The sequence below is a fragment of the Centroberyx gerrardi genome, chromosome 16 (genome assembly GCF_048128805.1).
Source record: "Centroberyx gerrardi isolate f3 chromosome 16, fCenGer3.hap1.cur.20231027, whole genome shotgun sequence".
In the NCBI taxonomy this organism is placed as follows: domain Eukaryota; kingdom Metazoa; phylum Chordata; class Actinopteri; order Beryciformes; family Berycidae; genus Centroberyx; species Centroberyx gerrardi.
In genome coordinates this window covers 19,772,565-19,789,245 of record NC_136012.1, presented here as the reverse complement: position 1 = coordinate 19,789,245, position 16,681 = coordinate 19,772,565, and the positions used below count along the sequence as shown (strand labels likewise).

The window sequence follows — 16,681 nt, the reverse complement described above, 5'->3', positions numbered from 1 at the left end:
GCTCTTTTTTTCTGTGAGAGCCGGAGTGCTCACAGTATCATGGCAAGGTATGCAACCAGTGGAACCACCTTCAACCACCAGCTTTTAAATGGATATCGGGATTAATTAATTTACAGTGTGCCAACAAAGTCTTATTAGCGCAGTATCGAGACAGACCCAGACCTACTGATGTCAATGGAAATCATTGAACAACATGCTGCGAATAGGAATAGGCATTAGGCATTTATCTTTATCAGGGAGGATCTGTTTTTTCAGGGCCATGGTCAGTCATCTAAGGATGGCAGACTGACTCATGGGAAAATGATGTCCCACATCCATAGCAGCTCCATATATTTAATTATAGGCCTGGCAAGTGGATGTTGACTCCAATGCTAGCTACCAAAAAGTAGAGGAGTCAGATACATCACAGCAACAAGGATCACAGTGATTTTCTATTGGATTCATAGCAAAGCAATATACAGAGTAAGATGTTAGTTGCGAGCTGCAGTATCAGTTGTTGTGTTAACCTGTTTAACAAAGAAGCTCTTTGAAATGTAATATACCACATATAAATACGATTATTGTGCCGATTATGGTCATGATACACTGAATGTAATTCATGTAATTCAGTTATTTTTATGGGCTCTGTCATCCAACCCAAGAAACAGAGATTTTGTGTGCCAATGTCTCACTGCAATAATTCTTTGCAAGATGTCAGCAGCTACAGCGACTAAACAGTTAAATTTTTATCAACTTGTTTTCATGCAAAAGATCCAATAGAATAACTAGTGGGTGACATGAGTCCAACATGGACAGATGGGAAACCGAATGACCTAGTTTAATGTTTGGAGCAGCTTTCAAGCAGCTGGACTCAAACCCAATATCATACCGTAGAAACATAGAGAGTGAAATGGGTGGCATGTCTTTTAGAAGAGTGTTTACTGGACTTAGCAATTGATTGACTTCTGAAATGAACAGGCAAAATCAATACAGTAATATGGGTATTTATTAAAAGTCAAATAAGTTGTTTTCCCCTATAGCTCATATTCAGTCTGTATCAGTTATTACCAGTTATATTACTACAGTCCTAAGAATGAAAATTTTTCCTCATCTCAGAACCTAATTGCTGTTCCAAATACAGTTTCATTGACAGAATTTGTTTACTTACACTCAGAAAACTTATAGGAATACCTTGACCTTTGATTTTTAGTCGTTTCTACTAGACAGTTGTCATGAATAAACAAAATGAACTGCGTGCACTTCTGCTAGAAGACTGTCCAGATTCTTTGCACTGCACAGTATACAAGCAACAACCTAAATGTTTTTTTTTCTCAGAAATCAGACAGCTGGACACACACAGGCAGTGGCAAATCAATCTCCCTCTGGCAGCCTTTGTTAATAGGCAATCCACTGAATTAACCATATCAGGAAACCATTCAGTCATGGATCATGTCCATGCAGTTGGTGAGTTTTAAGAAGATGTGTCAGCAGAGCGGAGAGGCTACCAATTTGTATACCTATTCCAGCTGGGAAAAGTGACTGAAAAATACTCTTCCCTGCCTCTGCAACTAACATTGATGTGGCCTTGAGCAAGACACTTAACTGCCAGCTACTCCAATGGAGCTGCTCAGTGCCCAGCAGTAGAAGACTGTGGTTGTACTGGGCAGTTCACCGGTGTGAATATGTATAACTTCATGAGGATGAATTTGGGTGGTGCTATAAATAGAAATGCGACTCTGTTCAGCAAACCTTCAGTGGATAAACAAATCAAGCAGGAATGCAGAGGGCCATAATGCTTTACTCACAAAATAAATAAACAAAACAAACACATAAATATATAGCACTCCATTTGAGGAATCTTGTTAGAAGTTCACCACTCAACTTACCTATTGAAAACTTGCTGACACTATTCTTATAACCAATTAGTTGTGTTGACATTTCAATCCTTTGGACACAGTCCAATGTTTTTTCCTTTGTCAATCCTGTGTTTACACAATGCAAAGACTGACAATTTACAGAGTTTACACAGTACATACGGCCACATATGGAACAACACATTCAGTACTATGGGCAGTGAATCATACAAACGTATATAGTCCACCACTAAACTGGTGCAAAACAATCTGAGTCTGGTCTCTCTCACACATTAAGGAATAAGCCTGCCTCTCTACCTGTGTTGTCCCAACCCACATGAGTCTGTGGAACAGCTGGGACAGCCACAGGGCAGGAGAGGAGCCATCACTGACTTTCAGAGCCAGAATCAGAGTCAGAATTAACTAATTAGTGCAGTAATATAAGTACAGACAGGCACACATGGTGCATGACTTGGGTTCGACCGATATGGGTTTTTGAAGGCTGATACCGATACTGATATTTTTATACTGAAGCTGGCAATAGCCTATTTTCTGCTGATATTCAGTATTTTTAAATTTGACTGAAATTTTCATGCCAAAACAGTTTTAAAGTGTTTTATTCTTGTTAGTGTGCACAACCCTCTGTAACAGTATGTAGACCATGGGACACTAAAACTGTTTAAGATGGGGTTACCCACCATACCTCTTCAATGGAAGGAGAAAATTATGGATATGTTTCGACTTTAGATGAAGAATTAATTTACAAAAAAACACAAACAATTCAATTTAAATAAAAAAGTAGTCAGGGAGGAACCTCCATCAAATCGGAGGTGGATGGTGTTAGTAGGTATATACTGCATAAATCGATATATCAGTCTAACCCTATATAGGACCTCACAATCTGTGCAATCAAAAACATACATTTGACAAAAGACACATATGACTCCACATATATACATTCAGCATTCTAACACTATGTGCACTCAGGCACCGTGGCAAACTGTGTGGTGGAAGCAGTGCGCTGTGGCCGAGCCCAGGCAGCGTCCACGGACTCATGCTGCTGAAGGGACACTCTCTCACTGGTACTCAGGCACAGTATGCTTATCGCCAGAAGTGTCCAGATGGTGCTCTCTCTATGCCAAATACACCATGTACCTCCAGTGAACATCAGGACACTCACTCACTCACTCACTCAAAATGAAATGATACAACAATCTATGAATGTGGTTCTTGAATACTGCTTCAAGAAAATAGCTCTGCCTAAATTGTGGCTTAACACAGTTTCAGTAAAAGATTTTTTTACAGTACCCTATTTGCATGCATTTCTAATTCTTTCTAACCGTCTAAATGCTCAGAAATGTACACGCATTTGTATTATTTGCAGTAGATAACTTCTCATTTCCACGCACTGAAGCCCTGCATTCATATTCCAGACTTGAAGTGAAATCAGTGACCTCAAAGAATGATTCGGAGCATCATTTATCAATAGACTGCTGTGGGAAGATTGCACCTGCATAGTGCAACCATTAAAGGGACAGTTTTCTGCTCCAGTAACCTTATTCCTATAGTATGGCAACCCATTCACAGAGATGATGCTGCTCCTTGAAAGTGAACGTGGTAAAATATCGCAATACAAATCTGATTCGGATCATTTATATTTGTAAGCTGTAGATTGCACATTTTTGTTTTCTTTTTATTTAACCTTTATTTAAAGAGGGACTTTTTTATTAAGATATATTTTCCTCATATAGCTGCAAGCAAGCACACATACACTATATCCTGGACTGATTATACAATGGCCTAATTACATAATAATAGCAACCCAAGTTATCTTATGCAATTCAACTTCTGGTAAGACTGCAAAAGATAGTAGTTTTCATTCGATTAAATTGTAGTATTCTGCATTTTTGAGTTCACACACACACGCACGCACGCACGCACGCACACACACACACACACACACACACACACACACACACACACACACACACACACACACACACACACACACACACACACAGCGCGCACACGCGGTTTGCCTCCCTGTTTCTTTGTATTCACTGGCTGCCTTTCATATCATTTCAACCGTTTATTCTTACAACTGACTGAATCCTATCCAGTTGCTGTGAAATCAGTCTGACCTCGCCGTCACAACAGTCCCCTCCTCTTCGACGCCAAACCGACCTCCTGACTGACAGGTAATCTGACCAATCGCTGCTGGAATCCCTGCTGCTTACGTACATCACATACCAATCAGAATCTGTGGCGGGCGGACCTACTGTGGGCCTGGCATTCAAGTTTGGTTGCGATAGTAAGCTCTGGATGGGATTTTGTGAGTTTTCTTTGACATGTTATTTATTTGTTATATTGCATTTAATAGCGTATTATTGTATGTGGTTACGTATCATTGTGTCTGCTAAAATAAACAACATTAGCGAGGTAACTGTCGTGTTTTTATGCTAGCCTGGGCAAGTGAACAGTATTTGCAAAGTAGCCCAAGCAGAGAGAACAACGGTGATTTTTCTACTATAACACAATTGTTTATATCAATTCAGCTTCATGACTGTAATTTTTGGTAAATTATGGCCATGCCAATGCACGTTTAAAACTGTCAGACTATATTTGGTTCCCCTGCAACATTTTGTCGGTTACTACAAGATTATTGCTACGTTGTACAAGTTTGCTTTTTGAAACAGTTTAGTCTGTTCCAAATATAGCAGTTAGGCCCATAGGAAAGAAACAACGTCTCTTTGTTGAGTAGTTAGTCTATCTTTTGTGTTTAATGCCTGCAATTTATGTGTTTTATTGTTTGCCACGTGATGTCTTCATTGAATGTGTCTGCATAATAACAAGGGTATTCAGGGAAACACGTGTTAAGGCAAACATTTGTTTAAACTTAATGCACAATACGTTGTGATATTGTTGTTTACATCATATTCTGGTCGTTTCAGAAAGCTTTTACCGCGGTGTGAAGTGTTTTGCTCCTGAACTGAAGAGACATCAGGACGGATACAGGACCCTACCACACCTCTTGGTCAAGTAGCCTCCTCGACAACTGGATACAACTGAGGAATTACTTGGAGCAGCCAACTTGAAAGTATTATTTATCTTTTAACGGAATGGCTTTTGAGAAGACCTAACCTGGGTTGTTTGTTTTTCCAAGTGTTGCTACAAGCGTGGAGTTAACTTTTGAGGAGGTCATCTAAAGTCTTTCAAGGGAACTAAATCAAAAATGGATCAAGCAAGCGGCGGAGAGGACCCGAATAAACCCTCTAAAAAGAAGTCTAACGAGGATGAGGGTAAAAACAAAAAGCTGGTAAGTATTCCGACTTGTTCATTTTACTGTTAAATGAAGGTAATGTGCACTCAACTGCCACGTCCTGTAATCTTATAGACATGCAAGGGTTAAATGTCACGATCCACAGTAGTAGTTGCAGCAGCAACTTTGAGAGCGCTGCACTGCTCTCCACAAGTTTCTCACTGGTATATGTAAGTTAGTTTTATTACTTGACTGAAGTGCAAAGTTTAAAACTAGGCCCCACTCACTGTTTTACAGTTATTAGTCATTGGTCAATGTTACAGTAAATCCTGTTGATGAAGTCAAATCAAGCCAAGCCAAGCAGAATCACACTTAACTCCACAGTACAGTTAGTAAATCCCCAGGCATCTGAAAACATCACATGTTGTCATACAGTGTGTCCCTGTGTAGAGCAAGAGGAGCCTCAAATAGCTATTGATGTCTTGATAGCCCCAGATGGGACTCCTATTACTATTTAATGTAGCCCAACACAGAACAGCTAGCCTAATAGCAGTTACACTCAGGAAAGAGAGCTAGTGTTTCACTCAGTGCTTTACTTTTCAAAGCACTCAACGCATCATGCAAACCTGATTACACCAATCAATGCTGCATAGTCTGAACGTTTTTTGAGAGCATTCTTGTTGTGACAGTTTGGCTTCAAAGTATTTTGTGAATAGATAGATAAGGGTAAAGTTCAGTTACTTGCTGACCCATTGCGTAGAGTTATATCCATGTGGTTTGTGGTGGTTTTAAGCGTTGTGTGTGTGTGCGATTGATATGACCTGTCCATAGTCAACGTGAACAGCATTATCAGCACAATAAAATGGCAGTCACTGGAGGACAGTGCCTACTAGATAACAACTGATAACTTAAAACGACATCAACATTCATGCACGCAAAGCTTCTCTATTGGCCTGGCCTGGTGGAATAGTTGATTACTGTGTAGTAGTGTGAGGAGCTGTTGTTGTTGGTTGTTTAAAAAGTGGGCAACCCTGACTTTGCATCCTGTGAGCTCAGATGTCAGTGAGCGATTACTGCATGCTCTCCATTGCCAGGAAATGAGATCATAAGATCTGGGTTGTGGCGGGTGGTGGGGGCTTCCGTATGACATCTGAATCATCACTTCTGATTAAGTAACCACTCAGACAACTCTGTGATTAATTTGCTTAAACTTTAAACTTTGCAGTGATTGTGTAAAAAGTTTGCATTACCACCAAGCGTACCTAAATGTTAAAATTTCAAATGCCTTATAAACTGTAGCCGTGGTCGCTTTATTCACTCTCCTGGGTGGAAACTAACTGTAAATCCAAGCTATACCACGGAGTGTTTGAAGTTCATGTAACTGCGTACACACTGTCAGCAGCTGAAGAAACCAGAGGCCGGAAGTCTATTAATTTTTTGTGACCAGAGAGAAACTTTGGCTGATGTTGATCATGGTTGCCGCTTTTCCACGTTTGTCTGCGTGGAAAACTTGGCTGCCGTTGAACTTTTGGCTGACATCGCCTATCAACAGCCAATCAAGTAATAGCGCTGCTATATGTCGTGCCTATCACTAAGGCATGATTGGCTGCTGATCGGCGGGAATGAGAATTTAATGTCAGCTGATGTTTCTATGTTCGTAGAAAATGAATGAACTGAATTCATGTTGCTCTTGTATAAAGTTTCCTTAAAGCTGAGGCATGAGAAGGACAACAGTACCACTGTTGAGGTCACATTAAGCAGCAGGACGGTGATATGGGCAAATTGACTGATTGGTTTACCAAATAGGTCTGCTTAATTTGAGCGGTACAACTGAGAGAGACAGTTGCTCAACAATGTCCTGTGAAGGGTGGGGCCAGGACTGCCGGGAGAACTTGTACTGTAGTCTGTCAGGCTCCAATGGGATTTTCGAATGCAAACCTTGCCTCAGGCAAAGACTTGGTGGAGGTATACAATGAGCTTTGAGCACTGGGACTGACCAAGAGGAGCAGTATCAACAAAACAAACCAACTATTCCTCCAGCTCTGTGCCTCTGTCACACTCAGGGGAGGGGGAGGCAGAGAGTACAACACTGAAGGCCTGAGGCTCAAACTTGTAATCACTGGTATGCGTTCCAGCAAAGTTAAGGTAGGGGAAAGTGTGACCATAATAACTGCCAGACTGAAAACCCCAGTGTTGACTAAAATGATATAGAAGGACTTGCACCCCTAGAGCTACCAAAGGGTATTGTCTGTGGTTTTCATCTTTAGAAACGCTAACAACACCCTGTAACTCCTGAATATCCCGCCTCCCCCTCAACTTTAAACACACACCCCAAGACTCTGCTCACTACGGACTAGCTGAGTGCATGTGTCATCCACACACTCTTCCAGACCATTTCGCTCTCTGAGCTCACTGCCTTGCACTCCTTTAAGAGGTTTCAGGGCCAGGCGCATTCCCTGTTGCTCAATCCTCCGAAGCAGAGCATAACACAGACAGAGGCAAAGGAAGCCTGTGCTGCGGCTCTTGCAAAAATCTCAAGACAGCTCAGAGTGTAAGGGAGGAAGTCATCATTCATCCCTGGGTGGAGCATGATCTGTCTTTTTCTGTTTTTCCCTCCTTTTTAGCTGCCCTGATATATACTGTAGCTCCAGGTTTGTTTGCAGACTTGTAAACGTGGAAATGTAGTGAAAGAATGTGTATGTTTAATCAGTGAACTACAATTCTCATTCTGCTTAAAAATGCAGAAGGAAGCAAAAATGCAATTCATATTTGGGTTTTTTTGCTGAAGTTTATCAGGTCGTTATGTCATCATCTGTTGACTTCTGAAAATTGCTGTTCTCTGGCAGTCAGACTTCTGAAGATTTACTTTCCTGTTCCCCATTTCTCCATATATGGGCCTATAGGATCTCATTCCTGACATGCAATGTAATTTGTGTGGATGCGGTCCAGATTCAAGGATGGGGTTAAGTCTATCTTGAACAGGATTAAAGTAGAGGTAGTCACTGCCATTGCACACTAACAAGCCACACAATGCTCATAACGTTGATAATAACCAGTTAAGTGCCTGGCATGGGCACAGTTTGGTCTAGGAGAAGTCAACCAGACTTTGGAGGAGAAACCTTGAAAGCTGTATGTTTGTTTAACAAGTCACCGGGTAGGATTACATCACAGCAGCACCATTTGGGCTTTGGGCCCAGGATGTGGATACACAACACAGCCAAGGACATTAGAATAACACCTCAGTGTTCAGGGAGTTTAGAGAACATTCAAAACTTCTCTGTAGCTTGCTGCTATGGAGCTTCTTTGTTACAATGTCCTTGCCTGATGTTGTCAAAGCATGACATCCAATGACATGGGCAGATGGAATGAGGTCTTTGTAAAGGAATTCAGGGGAGCTGGTTTGACAGAGGGAGAGATACTCCCCTTCTGCGTACAAGAGTAAAACATGACCTCTGTCAGAGCAGCGTGATGACATAAAGATAACTATATTATTATGCATTACATACCGTGTCAATGTCACTGAGCTACTAGCTAATGGTAAACCTACAAACTGAATGTACTGTAGATAACCGACAGTCAAGAAGTGCCACTATGTATGTGGAACTTTTGTTTGATTGGTCTTATAAAGAGTAGTGTTGTGGACTTGGTTTACTTTGTATACCTGTTCATTTTCATTTTTAAGCCATGATTTCAAAATGTCAGTTGCGTACTAAGATATAAGGTAATTTCCACAGAACAGCTTGGTTTAGATAATGCATTCTCCTGCTGTGATGCTGTAATGAAAAACATGTTTTGTGTTGACACACTACTTTTTGTACTAATGGTTTACCATGTAGAGATTGTTCCTGAGAAGTGGGTCCAGATCATGCCACAGCTCTCCACCCAGAATTTAACACAGGATGGGTATGGGCTATTTAAACCAGTAGTGCTGGTTTGCTGATCACTAGTAGCCTATAGACCCACAGGCGTGCATGTTGTGAGGAATAATAATGTGAAACAGGTTTGCTGTGCTTTGGATAACAAAGTGAAGTAAACTGGCAAGGATGTAAAAGCACTGGTGAATCACTGAGCAGAGATCAGTGTTATATTAATAGTTCACAAGGTTGTTCAATTCTCCTTGGGAAGAGTTTTTATGCTTAAGTACTCAGTATTATTAGAAGCTTTAGGAGGCATTGTCTTTCAACAAATTATCTTCAAATTTGATATTTTGAAATAAATAATGTTCTGTTGAAAGTAATGAAATCTTATAATGTGGAACTACAAATAATTAGTAGCCAATCTTCACCAGACCACTGTGTGGCTTGTTTTGGTAGCTTATACCACCCACTGATCTGATCAGACAGGCAAGGGACTGACTCCTGTTTGCCTATTACAAGTTGTGCTTGTACGCTAATTCTTTCTAGTATCTACAACAAAAGGATTAGAGGGGATCAGTATCTCAAAGGTCATTCATAGGCTGTGTATGAGAGAGAAAGACAGTGAGAGAGAGACAGTGAGAGAGAGAGAGAGAGAGAGAGCGAGAGAGAGAGAGGACCCCTGAGACCATATAGGCTACAACATAACTTTTCTTCATGGACAGGAAACTGAGATGAGTCACTAAACTCTTCAGCCAGAGCAGCTGCACCAGTATTGTACACATATACTATGAATGGGTGAAATTACTGGTCAATACCTTTGCGATTTGAATCTGCATGTGTATGCTGAGTCTCTAATGCTTTTGTGTTGTCAGTGAAATCAGCACTGTGAGTGTTGTTTTCCATTTGACTGCTGATGTCTTTTTAATGCTGTGTTGGTGCTCTGGCTGTTGCTTGGATTCACTTCATTTCCACTTGTCTTGGTGGATTTTCTTTAAGCCCACTGATCATTAGTTGACTCTATTAAATTGTGTTGCAATGGGCCGGCAGAAAAAATGTTGGTACACAAACCAATTTCATCCACGATTAAACAAAGATTTTTCACTGATCTCAACAGAAAATACCAAAAAAACATTTATGAAACTTAAGCAGAAAACCTCATTGACGGGAAGAAATACTCATATAGTTTCAACTTTGGCACGTCAAAATTTTTTTGTCAGCTTCTCAAACATGTTTTTATTTAATACTGACAGTGTTTGTAATTTGTAATTAACCCTTATTAATTAAATCAGGTCTTATTGATTATAATCACAGTAGTAATTTAGTAAGTCATTAAAATAATTAAAGCATCAGTAATGCATGGACAGTTCAGCCCTACTTAAGCGATGGTATCTTCATTATGAGACTATGGGATGCCTTATTGGAATAAAGGCGTACTATGCCTCAGAGATTCATGGGATTTCATAATGTGCTGCAGGCAATTCTGTAAGCTATTGACAGACTGTTTTGATGTATATATTTTGGCAGTCAATAGGTTGCTAAGCATAATTGCACAAGAACTAGGCTATAATCCAGACATAGGGACTCTAGGCTAAGTGATTCAAACATGCTACATAGTAGGCCATAACCCAAATATATAATTGGGAAATGAGAGTAATTGTTGTTTGTAAACAGTGAAATACCCATTTACTTGGCAGCACAGCACAATATCATGTTCTGCTATGTAATCTAACAGAGGCAGGGATTTCTGACATCTGGATTGTGTAAACAGCTGGGCAACTATATACTTAACCTTTGTTCTTTTGACAGTATTTGATTGTAAATCATAACTCATACCTCTTCTGATGGAAGCTATGGCATTAGGAAGTATTCTGACAGCGTTTGCGACTTTGACATATGAGCTTCAGGGAGCATTTTAGGTCATGCTAGCATGTTACCATGCTGTTACTAGAACTTGTCTCAGCTTATCACACTTTTGAGACAATCTCTGAATTACCACAAATTTTATGAATTTTAGTTTAGCCAAAATATACCCATATTTTTCTTCCCTGTGCTGTTTTGTTTTTGTTTTCCATTCACAGTCCTCTATTGTGGAGTGTGAGTATAACAGAGATGGTGTTTGCGAGACGTGTGAGAAACAGCAGGAAACAGACCACATGTGAATGTTACATGGCATTCAGGAAGTTGGAGAGAGGAAGTGGTGAAGAATGCTTTAGTCACACTGTGGAAGAAAACGACAGACTGCTCTAACATCACCCTCTGAGACTAGGCCTATTCATGCCCACGATAGATTAGATTAGATTAGAAGACCATTATTATCCCGAAAAAGGGGTATTCATTTGGCTGCTTCACTTACATACATATTAAAAAGCCTAAGACATAAGATGTAAGAAAAACATAACGCAAGCATCGAGGCATTCAAGTCAGTTCTCTCCATGTAAAAGTACATGTGAAAAATGCATTAGTACTTTAATCAGGCTGGGCTGATAGAAGAACCTGAAGCGTAAAAATAACATAATGCAGGAAAAAGTGCATGAGTGTTATGCTTTGGTTGAGCCACTGCACAGTCTGATGGAGGCTGGGATTAAGGGGTTTCTCTCCTCTTTGACTTGAGGTTTTGTTGAATGCTGAATTTGCTGAGACTTCCTTAGAGGGGTGATTGTCATCATCTATGATCTGCTTTGTTTTGCTCTTCATCAGTGTAAAGTAGAGCTTGGATTTTGCTTTCGTTTATTTGACAACTCTCTCCCGAAATTATTGCAGTCCATGACGTGTGTTACCATACACGCAGATGAGACAGAATGCGACAGTGCTGTGAACCACAGTATTATAGAACGATACAGTAATTTGTTTAATAAATATATCATAAAAGAGAGGAGACTATGCAGTAGGCTTAGATGCAAGTTCTCAAGAGATTTGTGTATTTGTATTTGAATTCCAGAAATTTTAATTTGTCGTCGATTTGTTGAATAAATTAATTCAAAAATAAAATTTGTAAGGAACCATTGCAAATTGAATTCAATGGCTTGAAATAGAATGTGATTATTAGTCAATTTCAGATTTTCAAATTCGTTTTCCCAACTCAAATTCAATTTCTTTATTCAGATTCAGCTTCCTGAGACAATCAAGTCTCTTATTTCCTGAGTGTTGACTGGAAAGCAGCCCCTCCTCCGAGGCTGCCAACAGTGGGCTAACACTCTTCATTTAGCCAGCCACAAGCCATGTGGCACTGTGCCTTGTTCATCTCCTCAGCCAATGATCAAGTCTCACTCTCACCATTTGGTGAAACAGTTGCAAATTGTGTTCTAGCTATTAGTACTGGGCTGCATAGAAGGCTCAGTACATCAGTTTGCTATCTTGCAGATAGCTAGTATTACTTAAAAGCAATGTATTGCAGCCCGGCAGGCCTGCTGTTGTTGTTTGCAGTATCATCATATTTGGATATTAAGCAGTGGTAGTGTAGAATATCACTGAGGTATGTTGCATGCATAATCACTACAGTGAGGGATACAGATTTTTAAGAAGACGCATAAATTGTCACTTTTTTAAAAACATTTATCTGCCCAGCAATCTAGTTAGCCATTAGCCACTACCTAGTTTTTTAGACAACAGTCAATTTTGGCATGATTTATCAAGTGACAATATTTGCAACTCCAAGTGGGGAGAATGAGACTCAGACACTGGCTGAGGAGATGAACAAGGCACAGTGTTACATGGCTTGTGATTGACAAAGTGAAGAGTGTTAGCCCACTGTTTGCTGCTTTGGAGGAGGCAGCAACATTCAGGGAATAAAGGTCCCCTGTGCCGGAAGTGTGTCTCAGGAAGCTGAATTTGAATGAGGAAAACTGAATTTGAAATGGGGAAAACTGAATTTGAAATTATAGCTAAAAATTGAATAAGTAGTATGAAAAAGTATGAAAAATTACAATTTCTGCAATTCAAATACAATCTCTGCTGGCTACTACTAATCTCTTTCCATATAATAGTTTGCGAGTTTCTGAACGCTACAAGGAGATCTCTATGTCGTATACACTCTGCCATTTTCATTCTTTCATACAAACCATTGCCTTTGTAATAGCTACATATCAAGCCAACTCCCAAGGGCACAGTAATAGAAATTTCTTTTCAAATTCTGGAGACACAAAGATAACCTGAGGGCAGTGCTGTGCTAGTCGACGGTCACATGGTCAGGGCATCCAGTGTAGAGCCATTCAAATCACAGCCCCACTGGCTTTTGTGTGCTTCCCCTTTTCAATAGTTGCTGTTTTAGGAAAATGTAAACAGTACCAGTGCTTTCCTGAAATAATAAGCATACCACAGACTCATGCCCTTTTAAAGGCACTGGAGCTCTCATCGAAAACCAATGCACTTTTTTCTTTTCTTTGAAAAAATAAATTAATAAAGAATCACTTGTTCTGAGGTGGTTTTTGGAGCTTATTGGAATGAAACAAGTGAAAAATCAACATTGTAGGAATGGAGTTAACTGCATCAGTCTAGTCTTAATTTAGTTGTTCTGGGGAACAAGATGACATTTTGTTCATGATTAAATTCAATTGTCCCTAATCCAGTTAGCAGAGAAGACAAGTGTCCTATTATGACTTACGTGTATGATAGATGTGCCTGTGTTTGGGTGAGATGCTCACTCTGGTGTGTGTGTGTGTGTGTGTGTGTGTGTGTGTGTGTGTCTGTGTCTGTGTCTGTGTCTGTGTCTGTCTATGTGAGCTTGCCTGCATGTGTATGCTCTTGGCACTCTCTACACTGACAACACTAATCACTCTGTGTGTTGTATATCAGAATTCAGAATCACTCAACCCCGATTTTACTCAATCTCACTCCCATTTGTGTTAACTGAATCTCATCATCGAAGATAGACGTGTTTGGATGTAGACAGTCTTACATAACTGCACAGTGTTTTACAGCTGGGCCATTTTATTATAGAAGATAGGGCTAGCTAATGTGTCATTCATTCTGCAAACCCTCACCACAGTCTTTTCCCACAAGCAAACAGTGCTCTGTGCCCATTGAAGGGGGAGGTATAGGGGTGTGTACGCACTATTAAGTGGCATTGGATGTGATCTACACATTACTTCACTCACTATGCTCTTGAATGTTAGATCACTTGCTACTTGGAGTCTAGGACCGCAGTATAGTTGAACACAGTGTACTATGTTAGACAGATGTCAAATCACAGTCTTTTGTCAAGGTGCCACACTGTCTCATTATGTGACAGGCTTTAGTTAGAATTTTATATACGTATATATATATATATATATATACTGTATATACACACATTAAATATATTAACATATGTGTATGTATGTAGGCTATTTTTCTGTATCATTTTCTATAATGTAGTTTTGTGTGCTTTACAAAAACCCTTGTAAATTAGTTTTACTGAGGCTTTAAAAATATTTGTGGCAAAAAAAACCCCAATAATAATAATAATAATATTAATAATAATAATGAATTGTGCAGTGCTTATCTAAAAGCAGAGTTTATAAGTGCTTGACATGAACCCATAAAAACAAGAATAGAAATATAAAGAGGAGATAAAAATGGGAAGCACATTCAAAAGAAAAGTGGTTAAAAAAAAAAGTAAGTACATAATGTAAAATGTAACAAATTATAAGAGCAGTACATATTAAAAAGTTGGCAAAATTACATAAAAGCAAGCCTAAAACAGTAATCTAAACAAAATGAGATAAAAGCATGGATGACCTCTACATGGAGGATAAACATTTCAATCAGGAGAGACTAATGTGAAGGATAAATGACAAGTTTATTGCATGATTGAAATTACAGAAGCGTCTAGAATTTACAGAAAGGCTTTGCCGATTAGACCCCATCATGAAATGCCACCCGATGAAGGCAGCAAATTCCCCCTGATGGAGTCCAGACGCTGGTGGAACAGTTCTAAATTCTGGCAGCAACATGATGATTGGTTCTCAGAACGCGTGGAGAGATCTGATTGGTTAAATGTAAATAGCAGAATCAGTTAAATTGAAGTTGACAGCATGGCAAAATTTCTCTTTTGAGCTAGAGAGAGTGTACGTAAGAAAAGTCTTCCTGATCGAATGTTCGTGGTAGCTTGATTATTTGATTTTTGATATTTTTCTCAAATTCTACCTGCTCTTCAATAGTCAAGTCACTGTCAAAAAACTAAATGTCCATATTTCTGGTGACTGGCTTTGTGCTGGAGGATAGACTGCCAAGATCCTTTAAAATAAGATTTCTGCATTTAGGAAGTCAAATAAGACTACTTCACATTTGCTTTCAGTGAGTTGTAAAAAGTTCTTAGACATCCAGCACTTGATGTCTGCAAGATATCTCAGCTGTTTGTGCAGTTTGGGTTATTAATGGGTTTTAATGGCAGGTGTAACTGGGTATTGTCTATGTAGCAATGGAAAGAGATGTAGAGAGATGACATATTTGGGAATGATGTTGCAGAGTGGGAGACTGATGATGAGAAACATGATAATGAATTGCCTTTTATGATAGAGAAGATTCTACTAATAAATAAAATCAGATAAATCTATAAATCAGAAATAAAATCAGAACCTGCAGCATCCCTGTCAATTCTACTAATTCTGATTACTGAATCTGATGGCAGAATTTTCTTATCTATTCCAAATTGGAATTTTGATACCTAACTATCTTTTTCATAGCAGCTCAGGCGCAAGCCAAGGCTGACTATAGCATATCAGACTGCTACACAAACGTGCCTCCTATTCACCTTGCAAGAGTGGGTGCTGCAGAGTTGACTGCAATGGGGAGAGGAAAAAAAGACATTGATTATGCTAATTTTCATTCCCATTTTATTCATAATCATTAATCATCAATAATATAATGCCTGTTATTTCAGTTTTATTCAACTCCGACTGCTGTGTCATATTTTGCACTGGACATTTTGTACCCTCTGAATCACTTAATTTTGAGAATAAAAGATTGAATATTTATGATTTCACATCTCAAATTAGGCTGTTAGCAAAAAACAATCCACGAAAGGTACTAATTACAATTCACATAAAGGCTACACAAATGTTTGTCCTGGTAATGCATTACCCTCACCATGAGCTCTTTGTGCAAACAAAGCACAAGTGGCTCTATCAACAACGGAAAATTGTTATTTTATTGTCGGAAGTACATAATTATACCAATCAAATATTCCATCCTAACAAGTTGTTTGGTATACTCTAATTTTTTAGTGTGCAGATAACTCACAGCATTAGTTGGCTGTTATTAAATCTTTTAGGCTATTTATGGCCATCTTCACTGGAAACAACATAGCACTTTGAGGCATGCTCACTTTTGCTGTAATGCCAACTACATGGCTGAATCCACAGCCAATAGATTCTTGTACTGCCGCCTTTCTGGAAATGTTAATTGCACCTCATCATGGCAAGTGCACATTGTGATTCTGGCACCCTTGATGAATGGTCCCCCTTTTTGCATACCTCAACCACAAGTCATCACATTTTCTGCCAAAACCGAATTTGTTTAGAATTGCCTATGCATGGATAAGCACAGCATGCAATGTGTGGTCTCCATTCATTCCACATAGTTAGTGAATAGCGTGTAATTGTTTTCTCCTCATTTTGGAGGTGTTGTGCACATTTGTAAGAGGGCTTATGCAGACATGATAACAGACATGATAAAAGTGTTAGTGTGTTTACAATGTTCTGTATGTGTTTTTTCCTTCAGGGTATAGCTTGTTTATATGCCTGTTGAATGGATAT

General features: G+C 39.3%; 1 protein-coding gene across 1 annotated transcript in view; it reads left to right on the top strand.

The window, feature by feature from the left end:
• The first annotated feature begins 4,120 nt into the window (after positions 1–4,120).
• Positions 4,121–16,681, top strand: part of diaph2 (diaphanous-related formin 2) — a 386,425-nt gene continuing 373,864 nt past the window's right edge. The window contains exons 1-2 of the mRNA XM_078288946.1: positions 4,121–4,164; positions 4,784–5,148. Coding sequence (XP_078145072.1) covers positions 5,065–5,148 — 84 coding nt within the window. The 5' untranslated portion in view covers positions 4,121–4,164; positions 4,784–5,064. The remainder of the gene's footprint in view (positions 4,165–4,783; positions 5,149–16,681) is intronic.